The 16,612-nt window shown below is 39.9% G+C and overlaps 1 protein-coding gene across 1 annotated transcript in view; it reads left to right on the top strand.

Annotated features, from left to right (window-relative positions):
* AMMECR1L (AMMECR1-like) overlaps positions 1 to 15,665 on the top strand; it is a 23,941-nt gene extending 8,276 nt beyond the window's left edge. The window contains exons 3-8 of the mRNA XM_006876198.1: positions 7,213 to 7,657; positions 9,285 to 9,395; positions 10,971 to 11,085; positions 11,894 to 11,984; positions 13,516 to 13,612; positions 15,263 to 15,665. Coding sequence (XP_006876260.1) covers positions 7,251 to 7,657; positions 9,285 to 9,395; positions 10,971 to 11,085; positions 11,894 to 11,984; positions 13,516 to 13,612; positions 15,263 to 15,374 — 933 coding nt within the window. The 5' untranslated portion in view covers positions 7,213 to 7,250 and the 3' untranslated portion in view covers positions 15,375 to 15,665. The remainder of the gene's footprint in view (positions 1 to 7,212; positions 7,658 to 9,284; positions 9,396 to 10,970; positions 11,086 to 11,893; positions 11,985 to 13,515; positions 13,613 to 15,262) is intronic.
* The last annotated feature ends 947 nt before the right edge of the window (positions 15,666 to 16,612 follow it).

Consider the following 16,612-nt stretch of genomic DNA (forward strand, 5'->3'; position numbering starts at 1 on the left):
GGAGCAGAAAGCCTCATCTTTCTCCCACGGAACAGCCAGTAGTTTCGAACTACTCATCTTGCGGTTCACAGCCCAATTCGTAACCACTATGCTTAGTAGAGACCATTTATTCATTATGCAATTTGTGTCTGTGTTTGCATGCTATATTCAGGGCATTGTGTTAGGTGCTATGACTTATCAGATGAATACCACCTAGCCTCTCAGATTAAGGCAATGGTGAGGTACAATGGTGAGTTCAGTGCTGGCTGCTATTTCTAGGTGGCATAAGCCACCTAGCTCATAACAACAAACCACTGTTCCGCTTCCCCACAGAGAGGAAGAGTCATGTCTGGCCATTTTTGTTGTTGTAAAGTGCCATCAAGTTGGTTCTGACTCATAGTGAGTCTATGTAGAATTTCTGAGGAGTGGCTGGTAAGTTTGAACCCCTAACCTTGTGGATAGCAGTCCAGTGCTTATCCTATAGTGCCACACCAATTTTTTATAAGTCAGGTAGAGAAGAGATGAGGATTCCACCACACACAGAAATGGGTGTGATGACTTTCAGCACTTACTAGGTATGGAGGCTGCTTAGCCTTAAGGGAATAGATAGCAATGATTCCTATTATTTCATACGGCTTCTTATTGAAACGGGTATTGTTTCCACCTCATAGAAATCCAGTTTTCACTAGTTCATTGTGTTTGTTCTGAAATGAATAAATAGTAGGAAAAGGAGATCACTACTGCCCTGCCTGGAGTCCTGGTGTGGCGCTGTGGGTTAATGCGCCAGACTGCAAAGCCATTTGAACTGCAGTGTTGGCAGTTCAAGCTTACCAGCTGTTCCTCGGAAACCTTATACAGGGTCGCTATGGGTCGGAACCGACTCGATGGCACTTAACAACAAAAAAAACCTGCCCTGCCTGCTTTTAAAAGTGGTGGTTAAAAAAAAAAGTGGTGCTTGTGTTTATTTTAGTTCAAGGATTGAGAGGATCTCAGTGGTATTCTAGATTCTTGCCTTCTAAAAAGCAAGAATTTTATACCTGACTCTAGCTATTTCAAATGAAACATTAACTAAAGTAACTATTAAGTTGCATATATTATGATCAAATGATCATAGATATTAACTAGTTAGACAAATGGTATTGTTGTTTAGTGCTGTCAAGTCAGTTCCAACTCATAGCGACCCTGTATAAGGTTTCTGAGGAGCGCCTAGTGAGTTTGAACTGCCAACCTTGTGTGTAGCAGTATAGTACTTATTCTATCATAAGACTCCAAAAATGTTATTACTCAGAGGTATCTTATGTTCTCCTCTCAGATACTGAGCCTCTGGCAAGAATATGAATATCTCTTTGATCATTGTAGTATAGTCCTGAGAGCTGAATCTGGGGCTTCTTAACTTGTGGTGAGATGCCCATTTTGTTATATAGAGTTATAAGAATCTCAGACCTAACAAAAAGTTTTAAAACTGTGGTAGATAGTGGTTGAAGCATTTTTTCACTGCAAACATTCTGATTTACTTCACTCTTTACCTAGTTCACTTAATATGTACTTCATTCTGTTACCCAAAAAACAAACCCACTGCTTTCAGGTTGAGTACTACTAATAGTGACCCTATAGGACAAAGTGGAACTGCTGCATAGGTTTCCAAGGCTGTAAATCTGTATGGAAGCAGACTGCCACATCTTTCTCCTGTAGAGTGGCTGGTGGATTTGAACCACCAACCTTTGATTAGCAGCGTAGCATTTTAACCACTACACCACCAGGGTTCCCCATTTATACTTCTGTTAAGTAAAATACTGATTTTATTTTATTCTCATTGTATCTTCAAAATAAGTAGAGGGTTGGAGTTGGAATAATAGATGGGGTATAGATGACGTAAAATCGGTCCTGTGTAAAAATTGTTAACACTGGGATTTGGATTTTTGTTGCGTGCCTTTTCTAACTTGTTGTTGTTGTTGTTATGTGCCGTGGAGTCGATTCCGTCTCATAGCGACCCTATACAGGGTTTCCGAGGCAGTAAATCTTTATGGGAGCAGAACGCCTCATCTTTCTCCCGCGGAACAGCTGGTAGTTTCAAACTGCTGACCCTGAGGTTCGCAACTGGATTCATAACCACTACGCTATTTCTAACTCGTAGTGACCTTTTATAGGGTTTCTGAAGCTGTAGATCTTTGAGGGAATAGAAAGCCTCATCTTTCTCCCAGAGTGGCTGGTTGGCTTGAACCACTGACCTTGTGATTAGCAATTCAGTGCTTATACTACTACACATTTGTTTTTGTGTCCTAGGAGTTTATTATACCTCTTTGGATAATTTTTGCCCATTTTTCTTTTTAATAATTTTGTTGTTAAGTTCATTGCCCATTTTTCTTTTTAATAATTTTGTTGTTAAGTTCATTGCCCATTTTTCTTTTTAATAATTTTGTTGTTAAGAATACACACAGCAGTCTTTTGAGTTGCTGTTGTCAGTGATCCCATATAGATAGATCTTGAAAGCATATAATACTCAGGGCTGACATTTTTTACTATTAAGCTAAACAAACAATTGTTTGCTTTTAAGAAGACTTCAGGAGATATTTTTTGTTTAAGGTTCAAAGATTATCTCAGAGCAGTAATTCCAGACGTTTATCCCAGGAAATCTAGATTTTAAGAGAATTTGAGATTCTGTTCTGTTGTACCCCATTTTAATATGAGGATTCACCTACAGAATCCTTGATCAGAAAATTCAGTAACCACCCAGGCACCATCCAGTTCTTATGGTCTCATGCCTTTTCTCATTTTTCAGTTAAATTGTTTATTTTTGTGTTGTTCTTTACAATCTGTCGTAGGAGAAGTTCATACTTGGGGATATCAGTAAAAAGCCTCCAGAGTTACACAGCACTGTTAGTAGTAAGCTACTTGGGGCTACAAAGTTACAGATGTAGCATCTTGCCTAGACTCCTAGTGGGAATTTGAGAAAGACTGGAAACCATATTTCTATTCAGCCATAGTCTGAGGCTAGTGGTACATTTAAATGGAACCAAACTCTTGGATGATGTCAAGAAACATGTTGAAGTTGGTAATAAGTTAGTGTAGCGCTGTGGGTTAATTCGCCAGACTGACTTGACGGCACTTAACAACAACAACTATCTAAGTAAAGCCTTTTTTTTTTTTTTTTTTTGTCCTTATAAAAAAGTTATTTATATATTCTGGCTTGGGTAATAGACCCTTGTCAGATTTGCAAATATTTTTTCACAATCACTAGGTTGTCTTTTCATTTTCTTGATAATGTCCTTTAATGTATAGATTTCTTACTTTGATATTATCCAATTTTTTTTTCTTTCATTACACATGCATTTGGTGGTATAACTAAGACTTGTCATATTCAAGGTTATGAAGATTTACCCCTATGTTTTTCTTCTAATAAATTTGTGGGGTTAGCACTTGTATTTAGATCATTACACCATTTTGAGGGGGTTTTTTGTTTTTTTTTTATTGCTTTTTATATATGATATGACATAGGGGTACAGATTTACTTTTTGGCATGTGGATGTTCTGCTGTTTCAGCACTATTTGTGGAAGAAAAATGTTTTCCCATTAAATGGTCAAAAATCAATTGTCTAAATGTATGAGTTATTTGTATACTCTCCTAATATACGAGGGGGCTTTCTTTAAAACTGGATACATGGAATTGAAAGGTCATGAAATTTTTTCATGAACTTTTTGAAAACCCTTATTTTTTTGTTTGTTTGAATATTTTGTGTTTGTTTGGTTTTGTTTTGTCCTTGAGTGTTTTTGATGAAATAATGTTGCCTTTGATCGCCAATTGATACTATAAATTAAATTGTTTACCTAGTGACCTCCAGAGAAATGTTTGACCTAAATAACCTTAAGATTTTGGATTGTTCTATTTATTTCAAATCGTTTTTTGAAATGGTGTAGGGGATTATTAAGAAGTTCTGGTAGCATAGTGGTTACGAGTCGGGCTGCTAACCTCAGGGTCAGCAGTTTGAAACTACTAGCCGGTCCACGGGGAAAAGAAGAGGCTTTCTGCTCCCGTAAAGATTTACAGCCTTGGAAATCTTATGCAGGGTTGCTATGAGTCAGAACCGACTACACAGCACATAACCCACCATCACCAGGGGATTGTTAAAGTGTAACCACTTGACATTATTTATGATTATGTCCACTGCAGATTGTTTATGGTGTGTAGGCTGCGTCTCATAGACTTAAATTTATTTGTCTTCTCACACTTTAAAGTAGCTTCTATTGCTCTGTTGTTGGATCATTAGAACCATCTGCTAAGGAACCTTGGAGTTGGTGCTGCCATCCAATGATATTTAGGTTGTCTTTCAGGTGTGGTTTGACAGCGTGGTAATGGGAGTGAAGAGAGATTTATTTTTTAACCTTTGTGTTTCATCTCTTATCTCTGATTCTTTCCAATGAGACCCTGTTGGTCCCTGTAAATTCCACCTCTTGAGATAGTCCTGCTGATTCATTTAACAGGGCCTTCCTATTCCATATACCATCACCTGCTTGCAGCTTACAATTCTTGAGCACCTGTCCATTTTGTCTTCAAAAGTGTTCTGTCAGGAAGGCACTATGAAAGCTCCTTTTACCAAGTGTGAAACATTTCCATTTTGCAAATACTCCCTGCTGATAGGTTGGGAAGATTCTATCACATGTTAGGTTTATTATCAGTGTACTCTTAGGAAAGGTATTGAATCCAATAGATATTATGGGCAGGCCTCATTCTTCCTCGAGGCTTGGTGGGACTGCCCAGGCCTTAGAATCTGAGATACATTGTGGTCCAAAATCTAGCTCTGAAGGTTTTCTTGCTTTATAAGCCTGAGGTCCTTTATCTGTGTAATTATGGCTACATTATCTGCCTTGGCTAAGGGATTCAGTGAAACCATGTTTGAAGAACATTTAACTTTATGCAGGCATTGAGTACATAGTCAAGTCCAGGTTCTCAAGGAAACTTCCATTCTAGTGAAAACAGTCTACCAAGAGCAGTTCAACATATCGGTACTTACTATGTACCAAGCACTTTACATATGTTAAACTCATTGAATTCTCATAGCTATCTCATGAGATAAGTTCTGTTCTCATTTTGAAGAAACTGAGTTGTAGATTAATCATTGAGGAACCATGGTTTGAACATAGATCATCTGGATGCAGCACTTTTGACAAATACATGTGGTCTCTTTCTTAATGGTAAACGTAACACTAACATCATGCTAAAAAGTAACCTACTCATTAAAAGTTTTGTGTTGAATACACTGTTTTGTCAAAAAGAAGACTTTTTCAAACTAGACATTGAAGTATGCAAGCTGTTATTCTTCAGCTACACACATCCTTCATCTGACTCAGAATTGTCAGATGTGTGTATTTTGTAATCGATCAGCACATATGAAGAATATTAACAAAGAATTATGAATTTATTCCATCCCTTTCAACCTAAAAGATGACACAAAAGGTTTGCACTCAGCAGTATGAAACTACCAACTGTTCCGTGGGAGAAAAATGAGGCTTTCTGCTCCCATAAAGATTTACAGCCTCAGAAACCCTGTACAGGGTCGCTATGAGTCGGAACTGACTCTATGGCACATAACAACAACAACAACTAACCTAAATGTTGGCAGTGTGAACTCACCCATCAGCACCATAGAAGAAAGATCTGGCAGTTTGCTTTCATAAAGATTACAGCCAAAGAAACTCTGTGGAGCACAGTTCTACTGTGTAACACATGGAGCTGCCATGAGTTGAAATCAACAGATTGCAGCCATGGGTGTTTTGTTGTTTTATCACCTTAAAATTACAAGTTGTTTTAGTTTAAATATTGACTTTGCAAATGGGTATTCAGATCTATTTTAAATATTGTAGACTTTATAGCTGAATCTTATGTGGTAGAGCAATGCTTAAACAAGCAATTATGTTTTACATATCTAAACCACAATGAAAAGTTGGGGTAAGGTAATTCTTTGTGTGTGTGTGTTTGACTTTGTATCTGTTTGCCTTGCTGTGACAGTGCAGAAATGGTGGCTACCTCACAAAAGGACTGGGGAGGCTTCAGTCATTTTTGTGAGCAAAGGTTTATACTAGGTTGCAGTTTTTATGTATGGGATCTTGCAAGGATGGAGACATATTTAGAAATTAGAGTAAGTTCAGAGGAGAACCAAAAATGCGTATGGTACTAGAGAATGAGAACGGTGAGGACAGAATGGAGAGAGTTTTGTATTATAGGTGAGCTTTTGTGAGAATGACAGCTAACTGTTTTCCAGCTTCACTAGGGTTTGGGGCTGAAACTGCATAGGTTAGGTTAGTGATAAACTGCTGAAAAGAAGTGGTTGACAGTAAAGTATGAAAGTTCTTGTAGAGTTTTGAAAGTAGAATCAATCTCAGCCCTACAAGAAGTAGAGGGCAGCCTGATAATCTGACAGTCTTCCATTCAGTCTTTAAACTGTCCTTATCCGGCTTCTAGCCAACTAACTGCCACCCTACCCTTCCTTCTGATAAGAAGGGTTGCCTGCCTTCATCCATGGTGATCATAAGTATTGGGGGTAGGGGGTGCCCGGTGAAGCAGCCCCCCTTTAGGAAAGATTAGGAGTCCCTGGATTCAGAGTCTCTGTTGGTCTGTGACCTGTTATTACCAGGTAAATTAGAGTTTTGGGAATGGAAAAGAGAATTTGACTATTCTTACACCAGCTACTCCTTGGAAACCCTATACAGGGTTGCTATGGATCGGAATCAACTCGACGGCACTTAACAACAACAAGCTCTATAAGGAGCTCTGGTAGCATAGTGGTTACGAGTTGGGCTGCTAATCTCAAGGTCAGCAGTTTGAAACTACCAGCCATTCCACGGGAGAAAAGATGAGGCTTTCTGCTCCTGTAAACAAACATTTACAGCCTCGAAAACAGGGTCACTATGTGTTTCAACTGACTCCACAGCACATAGCTGCCACCACCACCACCCTCTCTACACAGACTTTTTGTCTTTGGTTTTCATTTTTAAACTTTTTTATTGTTAGTTGAGTGAAGGTTTACAGACAAGATTATTAGTTTTACATTCAACAAATAACACACTTTGTTTGATTTCAATGATTGCAATGCCCTCTATGGAACAAAAGTTATCCCACTTCCTCCCTATAGCTCCAATGTCCATTCCATCCCACTTGCTATCCCTTCTCAACGTTGTCCGCTATTATTGTTGCCTTTTTTCATTTTAACTAACCATTCATATTATGTTTTTGGTTAGGGTTCTGCAGCATTCCAGACCTCAAGCACTGAATCAGGATGGGAAAAAGACGTTGTGTTCCTCCACTCGAGCCCAAGTTGGCAGCAGGTTGTTGTGGGGTCAAGAAGCCCAAATTATCTGGAAGCGGAACACACAGCCACGGGAATCAGTCCACAACTGTGCCCAGTTCTAGTTCAGGACCTCTTCAAAACCACCAGCATGTGGACAGCAACAGTGGGCGAGAGAATGTGTCAGACTTAACTCTGGGGACTGGAAACTCTCCCATTACACGAATGAATCCCACATCGGGAGCGCTGAGTCCTCTCCCTCGGCCCAATGGAACTGCCAACACCACCAAGAACCTGGTGGTAACTGCGGAGATGTGCTGCTACTGCTTTGATGTGCTCTACTGTCATCTTTATGGCTTCCCACAGCCACGGCTTCCTAGATTCACAAATGACCCCTAGTAAGTAAATCAGGTATAGGGGACAGTTCAGAAGACACGATGCCATCTTTCTGGGCTGTTCTCTTGAAAGGGGTTTACTATTGTTGCTGTTAAGTGCTGTCGAGTCTATTCTGACCCATAGCGACCCTGTATAGGGTTTCTGAGGAGCAGCTGGTGAGCTTAATCCACCAGTCTTGTAGTTCAAACGACTTTGCAGTCTGGTGCCTATAGGAATAGAATGCTGAGAAATGTCTAGACAATATTTAGGTCATTCCCATGGGATGAGTAATAGAAGATTGCATTTGAAGAGCACTGATGCTTTTGGGGTTTTTTTTTTTTTGTTTTAAGGGGGCACTTTTGAAAAGTTTATTGACCTAAGATCATTCCTCACCTGTGAATGCCATACTGAAACTTTGTATTGAGCAAAGTATGGAGAGCATATGAAGGATAACTCCTTACTTTTTGGGTGACTTGTCATTGAGTTGGCAAGTCACATGCATACAGTGCTAAGGGTGGTTACTCCTATCTGGTTATGTCAGGGAAGAGAAACTGAGATGACATTTTAAGAGAGTGTTTCCATGGAATATTGTGTTCAGAAAATCCCTGGCTGAGCAAGTGGGAATTCTGAGCATGAGTGGGGTCGGGATTTCATGCAGTGCAGAGACACAAGTATGGGGAACAGATGCTGGTCCCAGCAGGTGAAGTTCAGGCTATGTACTCAAGGGTTTGTGTTTCCATCCCTTTAGTAGAAGGCAGTGCAAGTCCCGAGGAGATTTTGCTTAGGTTTAGTGACAGTAACTCTGACTGATTTACTCTTTTATTGGAGAAGAAAGACAAAGTTGGGAGATTTGCAGGGAGTCTTTATAGATAACTTTAGAATGTAACTTGATTTTTAGCAGTCATTAACTTCGTAGTCTAAACAGTAAGGACATAGAGGGGGCCAGGACATCTAGAAAGAGGGAACAGCTCTGTAACCTCTTATCAAAAAAGCTGGCAGCAACAACCATAATCTAGTCAAGCACAACTGACCTAGAACAGAAATTGGCAAGTGCTGCTAATTAACTTTCATGAGAAGACATTGATTTTCTTTTCTGAAAATTTATGTGGCAGGAGATATAAGAGGGCATCAAAAAGTTTATGAAAAAATGGAATTAAAAATAATGTATTTTTCCATGAACTTTTTGAAACCCCCCTCATATTTATAGTTGCCAGGGTTAAATATAATCGTGGAGAACAGTGGGGGAAGGTGTCCAGGCCTACTGTGTCATAATGAAGGATGGAGCTAGAACATATGAATGGTGATAAAAGGAGAATAAGGAAGAGGAGGAAAACATGGAGAAGTAAAAGAGGGAAAAGTAAAGTCCTGGACAGAAGTGGAAAATAGTGCATACATCTGTATCAGAGTGAATTTGTCCACATGGAGCATAGGAAAGGCAGCATTCAGAGCCTTTCTTCATGCCCTCCTGCAAAGTTTTCATCTCTTTCCAACCAGGGGCTGTGCAGCCTACAGAAAGGCAGAAAGTCCTTCAGATAGCCACCAACTCAGAAAACAATCCTCTTGGGGAATGACAGACATGAACAGGGACAAAACCCAATGGTTTTGTTCTTCTACATGATTAATTTGAGGCTGGATTTTGTTTTGTTTTAGTCCGCTCTTTGTCACATGGAAGACAGGGCGTGACAAGCGGCTTCGTGGTTGCATTGGGACCTTCTCAGCCATGAATCTTCACTCAGGACTCAGGGAATACACGTTAACCAGGTAATGACACCAGCCAAACAGAACTGCAGATATTTTTTAAGTTTTTCTTGTGAATTGAGTGAAAGTTTATAGGGCAGATCATCAGTTTTACATTCAACAAATTATATATTTCATTTCATTACGATGATTATAATCTCCTCCTTGTACCATCAGTTAACAGTATTTCTCTCAATTCACTTTAGCTCTCTTTTTTCAAAACAAAACAAAACACTCATGCATATATAATGACTTACACCACCAAAGGGCACATTCTGCAAGTCTGCCTCCTGGTCACCAGCTCTCAGTCCCTCCCTTTCCATGAATCTAGAGTCCTCATCTGCTCCCTTTCTCCATGTCCCCATCTCTGTCTCGATCTCTGGTGTTGCTGCTTCTCTGGATAAGGTCCTGCATTCTGTTTGTGCTCTGCTCCCTTGATAGTCCCAGGGTCCTCTGTTTCTGGACTGTAAGATTAAATACTCCCCCCTTCTTGTTACAAAACTTCTACATTTACAATTGTGACAGTTACAGTTAGTCATGATAACAATTAGTCACTACTGAATCATAAGATTCTTATCCCCATCTCTTTACCAGACCCATCTAGACAAGATGAAAACTATTCAGTGGGGACTCTGTCTTCCCACACACACTCTTAAATTAAACTCCCTCTTGAAACTTTTTAAGCCAGTCACTTTGTGCCTTTATTGCCCCTTCATTTTGGATAGCCAATGTCTAAGTTGCCCATCCGTGTCTACCCTGTGTACATAGGGGATAGCATTGATACTTGATGTGAAGCTTCCTTCCCTCTCTGTTGGTATTTAGAGTTACTGCCTCCATGAGTATAGGTCAAGTTCATCAAATTGTAGCAATTTACCCTTGTTTCCTTTATCAAAATTTTTATTTTTTTATCTTCCTCTAGTAGAGTTCTGATTATCAAGCCACCGAGGCTAGGTCAGATGGGTACTACCTGCAAGTTTGAGTGTTCTTGTGCATCTCCCCTCATTTCATATCAGCTGGGTACTTCACTCTCAGCTGTAGCCTTCTGTGGCTGTGTCCCTGCCCATGGGCTCAGGTGTCTCCAGGTCTCACCACACTTTGGACCAATCAGCCCTTCCTCTCTCATCTCTAGGTCAACAAGAGTCTTTGGAACGTGGTTGAACTCAATCCATTTCTTCATTGCTGCCTTTCCCCCTCTTCCACTCACCAGTAGACCAATGTGGTCGCCAGCAAGCTTACATACCTGCTCATGTGTTCCCTTTGAGGTTCCGTCTCAGAGTGGGGTTTGTCCCGAAGGAACTTGATTGCTTGCCTTGATGACTTCCCGGCAAACAACTTGCTTATTTTTGTAGTAGCCAGTCATACTGCCATTTTTGTTTGGGGAACATCTTCTTTTTGATAGTCTAGAAATAGAGGGTTTTTTAATTTGTTGATCACATCATAAATTAGTAAGTTATTAGCATCCAGTTGTTTTAGCATGTTATTGTTAATAGATAATAGATGTTCTCTGCGTTTTAACATTCCTAACCATCTGGACTCAGTGGTACATGAGATTGGCTCATAATTACTGAGCAACTTCACCTGTATTTTCTGTCTTTCCAGTGCACTTAAGGATAGCCGATTTCCCCCACTGACCCGAGAGGAGCTGCCTAAACTTTTCTGCTCTGTCTCCCTCCTTACTAACTTTGAGGATGCTGGTGATTATCTGGACTGGGAGGTGAGAACAGCTTCATTTGGAACTCTGCATCTCTCGTTGCATTTGGGTTCGGGTTAGTACATGGTAATGTATCTTCTTCATTGAGAGGAGGGTATAAGAATATGGAAGCTGAGGTTGGAGTTAATTGTGGGACCATAGGTGACAGAAAAGGTGCTGTTCTATTAGGAATGGATCCCTGGTGTGAAGCTATAGGATCAGTACTAGACTGTGAACCACAGGGTTGGCAGCTCAAGTCTACCAGCTGCTCCTTTAAAACCCTATACAAGATCACTATGAGTTGGGACCAACTTGATGGCACTATGAGTTGGAACCAACAGTGTTAGGAGTGAGAAAAAAATTTTAGCAGTTATTCTCCCATTTCTTCCCAATCTACTCTTTCCCACATCCTCCTACCTAATAAGAAATAATAATGGGGGTAAAGAAAAAAGCCCTTGATTTTTCTTAGAAGTCAGATTTGAAGAGTCATGAATCCAAATAAAAATGTGATGTGTTCATTTAATGGGATAGGCTAAAAGAAAATATTTTAAATTAATTAATGAGCTGTTTAGATAATGAAGAGACTGGTACACTTGAACGGCCAGTCTTGCGGTTAGAATTCCAGTGCTTATCCTACAGCACTACTCCAGAAAGGTAGCTAAATTCATACTGAAGGCTGAAATGCCTTTGGCTTCTACTCCAAAAACAATGAGATCCTCATTTGCCAATACCTAAGTCATACTGGTGCAGTGACAATGTCAGTTTTGTGTGGATGACTGAAGTCCCATTAGAATAAGTAAATGCCATTTTAATTCATTGTGTTTTTCTGTAGGTAGGGGTCCATGGCATTCGAATTGAATTCATCAATGAAAAGGGTATCAAACGTACAGCCACATATTTACCTGAGGTTGCTAAGGAACAAGGTGAGTTGGGTGGATGCGATTTTAATAAACACTACCATTCACAGTTGTACCAATTAAGAACAGGGAAGTGAGGTGTGTCATGTTTCAGTCCAACTGCAATTAAGAATGAGTGCCTTTCTTCCTTCATCTTGTTGTTTATCAAATTCTCATAGAATGGGTTTAAGGAAGGAGATTTCCAAAAAGAGAATCTAGGAGCAGAGAAAAGAAGAATTATAAAGACTTCTCTTATTTGTCTGCTTGTTTTAAACACTGTCACTCAGCCACTTTATTTCTTGACCCACTAAACTACACATGTAATTGGAAAAAAATTCCATCAATCAGCTCGACCATGCTACAGAGTTTATTACAAAGGGAAGTTGCCCATCTCAGTGAGTTTTGAACCTTTTGATCATGCATTGTTAAGCAGTGTTACACTTAGCAAAGGGCAAAAAGTAATCCTTACTGTTTTCTAAAAAAGAATAGTTATTTTTTATAGTTAATAAATTCTCATAATGGGACATTAAGGGTAGGAAGTGGGTTGGGCAGAGTTAGTTCTTTCTTTTGTATCTAGAAGAATACCTTTAAGTGTTGGTTGTGCATTCTGTGACATGTAACCCAATTTTTTTTCTTTCTTGGAATTAGTCTGTTTTTGAAAATAATATGTGAAACACAGTGTTGGTTGGGTGTGAACCTGGAATAGAGAAAATAACCAGTTAAGTATATCAATGAACTAATTTTATGGAAAGTGCTTGCCATGTTAGTTTCCAGTTTTTTATTATATTTAAACTTCTTCAAAAACAGTGATATTAGTCACTTCTTTGAAGTCAGAACACTAGCACATTTCTCCAAGTGTTTGTGAATAGTGAGATTGGATGATAACTTAGGTAAATAACAAATGAACTTTTGCCATCTGAAAATTGGTTGAGACAAAGATTTGGGGCACCAAGTATAATAATCTAGGGAGAATTTTTAAATTAATTTTGATTTGATTTATTGGATATTATTATACAAGTCTATATGAAAGCTTTACAGTATATATGCATATGAACAACTTCCTTGCCCTTCCTAAAGAAACAGCTTCTTTCTTGCCATTAAAGTCTAATTTAAAACAAAAAAACAGAATTCCTAGAAATCATCAAACTCTTCTCAAAAGCCACACAAAGGAATAAAGCAGAAGAATCCTAATCATTTCCTCCCACAGAAAAGCCTTGGGTACCACAACTAGACCAGTTGGCCTTTGTAAATTGGGGCCATGTTTGTTGGTAAATAGTTTCACTTGGGTAGCATCTGACAAGAATATTGCAGGAGCAGGAATCCTGGGGATAAACAGTTATGACATATGCTAGGCTGTCAGTCTCATGTTTCAGACTCCACTGGACTATAAGGCAAGGGCTCCAGGTACATGTGGGCCAGTGCCTAGGGCTTTCTCTGCCCACAAAGATGTGGTGGATTCTCAAATTCCATTCCTCTCTCTTCACACTGGCCATATAAAAACATGTCCCAATCTTGTATGATTAGGTGCTGACCTTTGTGTGGCTTCTTTTCCTCTCAGACTGGGATCAGATTCAGACCATAGACTCCTTACTCAGGAAAGGTGGCTTTAAGGCTCCAATTACAAGTGAATTCAGAAAAACGATCAAGCTCACCAGGTAAGCCACTGTCTCATTTTCTTTGTCATTTTAACTGGGCTTAGAAGGATACTTCAGATGGAAAGGGAAGAAAAGAAATTTCTCTGCTAATGTACCTGAATTAAAGAAGTAGGGGCAAGATTTAAGCTCTTAAGTGAAGAAGTGGCAGCAAACACAAAGACTGTCCCATAGCACTCTGTGCATCTCCACAGCTAAACTGATACCACAGTTAGAGCAGGATTTGGACTTCAGAGCAAGTGAAAGGTTTTGTGGGGCCCACTTGGTTAGAGGGCTAAGGGCAAAGTAAGAAGTTAGGAGAGAAGACTCTAAGTGTATTAAATATTTAGTCAATTGAGCTAGCACTAACAGACAGGTGGCAGGGTATGCTAACAAAGAGTCAGAAATGCTTTTTACCAAAAGTTAGGACATGCCTCCACTGATTTGAGGTGAATACTTCTATGGGGAGGCTGCCCAGTATAATAGAATGCACAGGACTTGGGTTTTGAACCCCTGCTCTACCACTTACTACTATATGACATGTAAAAACAAAGGATAATGCCTCAGGGTTGTTTTAGGTTGTGATAGGGTAATGTAAATAGAATTTCTAGCCCAGGTTCACAGGCAACATTGTAGGTGGTCTTTAGATGTCAGTTCTCTTCCCATCCCTATTGACCTTGGAAATACTGAAGGGCTTATTGTTTGTGGGCCTTTGTGGCCTCCTCATCTGTAAAATGCTGGTAATCATATACTAACTTCACAGATCTATTTGGAAGATAGCCCAGTGTTTTTTTAAATGCTTTGGATTCCAAAAGAGAAAAAGAAAGAACACTTCAAATACAAAGCATTATTATTACTATTATTATTATAATTTATTTGAACAGCCATTTCCCTGTCAAAATTCAGGAATAATCACCTTGCAGTGGAGGAGTGATTACAGTGGGAAAGAGATGGCTCTGGGTAAGGATTGTCACACCCAGCTCCTGTGGTCTGTAGTAGGCTCCATAGGTTTGTAACACCCCATGCTTTGCATCCTGACTCATGGCTCTATCTAAGAGCAAAGCCAAAGTGCTCTGAATTTTGTTCTGATGGCCCCTGTGATATGACATACTCATTTGGGAATTGAGATCTGTTTTATATAGCCCCAAGATTCCTTAAGCTGCTTCATCAGAATTTGACCCAGAATTAGGTATCTGTGCCCCTTTTAGATGTAAATAAGTTATTTGATGTTCTTCTTCAAATTAAGGTATATATTGTTGCGTTTCTGTCAAATTGGTCATATTTTAACCTGAACATAAATATGCAGTTTAAACTGGGCTTTGGTGCAGCCATCTTCCAACATACCACCCTTGTAATTCAACATTGAAATTCTTTATCCAGACCCCAATAGCAGATTGCTTTCGAGCAGCCTGATATATGTAATGTTTAAAGGTGGGATGTTCTGAAAATACATTCTCAGGTGTGAATTGTGATTGTGCTTTTTCATCTTGTTTCATTTGTAATAACAACATTGTTTTCTTGTGCCATCTTTCATTTTCTGTAAGTAAGATTGCTCCTGGTCTTCCATTTTATTCTTTCAAAAGTATAGATTAAGCTTTTGGTTTTCTCTGCTGAGTGACTCTACAAAATGAATCGTTTGGGATTCCTAATACTCTTTCCTATTTCCTTATACAGGTACCGAAGTGAGAAGGTGACAATCAGTTATGCAGAGTATATTGCTTCTCGGCAGCACTGTTTCCAGAATGGCACTCTTCATGCCCCGCCCCTCTACAATCATTACTCCTGACACACGGCTGCATGACCAGTCCCACCCCCCTGTGGCCACCAATGGCTATGACATCATTGGAGCAGATGCCTCCTCTTCCTGGTCCAGTTACTTCTATTACTGCACCATTTTATGATGCTAGCTTCCGTTGCCAAGTCTGCCTCCAGCTGATTGAAGGGATGGCGGGGTTACATTGAATGAAACAGAACTTGAGGGGCCCAAGCCTTATCTCAGCCTTTCCTCATTATGGGGTTCAGTTGGATTGGGGCTCCTCCACAATTAGTAAGAATTACCATGTGGGTTCAGAGGACCTGTGACATATAGGTGCCATCGGTGATTTGCTGCATGTGTGTTGGCCACACAATGAAAGCTGGAATTGAAGATTCATGAAGGCTTACCCTACACACACATCCCTAACAACCTCCCTGTATCAAGTAGGTATGTTCCCCTGGCAGTCTGGGCAACGGAGACCAACAAGAAACATTTTTAGGTTGTTTTAAATTCCTTTTTTTAAAAAAACTTCCAGTTTGTTGCATACCAAGAGTTGATCACAATCTCCATGCTTCATAACCAGACATCATGGTAGGGTTGAGCGTGGGCACCGTGAGTCCTTTGAGGCTCCTGAACAGAGACCCACATAAAGATCAAAAGCCCTTTGGATGGCATTGAAGGTCTCGTCGTTGCTCAATAAGCCTTGATGGTTTTAAATCTCATCCTACTATCAGTTGGATTTTCTGGCATTCTTTCTGCAATGAGTCTACTGGTATTAAACAGAACTCTGTGGTGTAGCCTGCTGAGGAATGAAATGGAAATGCCCACAGGAGGGCCTGATGTCATCACTGCACACATAGGTGAAAGGAGAGATCTCTTCCTTACCACCAGGCTACCTCACTCCTGCACTGGTAGCAGTGCCGATAGCTGGATCTAGGTTCTCAGCATAGCTATTCAGTCAAGCGCTGGATTGGGCTTTCTAAGGGCACATTGTCATAGGAGAGAATTCAGGGTCTCCAAGCTGTTTTTCTTTTCAAGCATTCTAAAGGACCTTTAAACGGGAGTTCCTACAGTACTAGAACAAAAGTAATTGTGACATCTTCCTTTCCCATTGTTGCTGATTTCCAAATAATCTGTCAGCAAGTATTTCTTCCCTTTTGCCTATTCATTCATTTGGTGGCAAGGTTCATAGAACTAGGGAGGGGACTTTGAAGATGCTTTGGAAACATTGTAACAGAGGCACTGCTAAAATGATTCACAGGAAGAGG

This window comes from Chrysochloris asiatica, unplaced genomic scaffold (assembly GCF_000296735.1).
Source record: "Chrysochloris asiatica unplaced genomic scaffold, ChrAsi1.0 scaffold00363, whole genome shotgun sequence".
Taxonomy (NCBI): Eukaryota; Metazoa; Chordata; class Mammalia; order Afrosoricida; family Chrysochloridae; genus Chrysochloris; species Chrysochloris asiatica.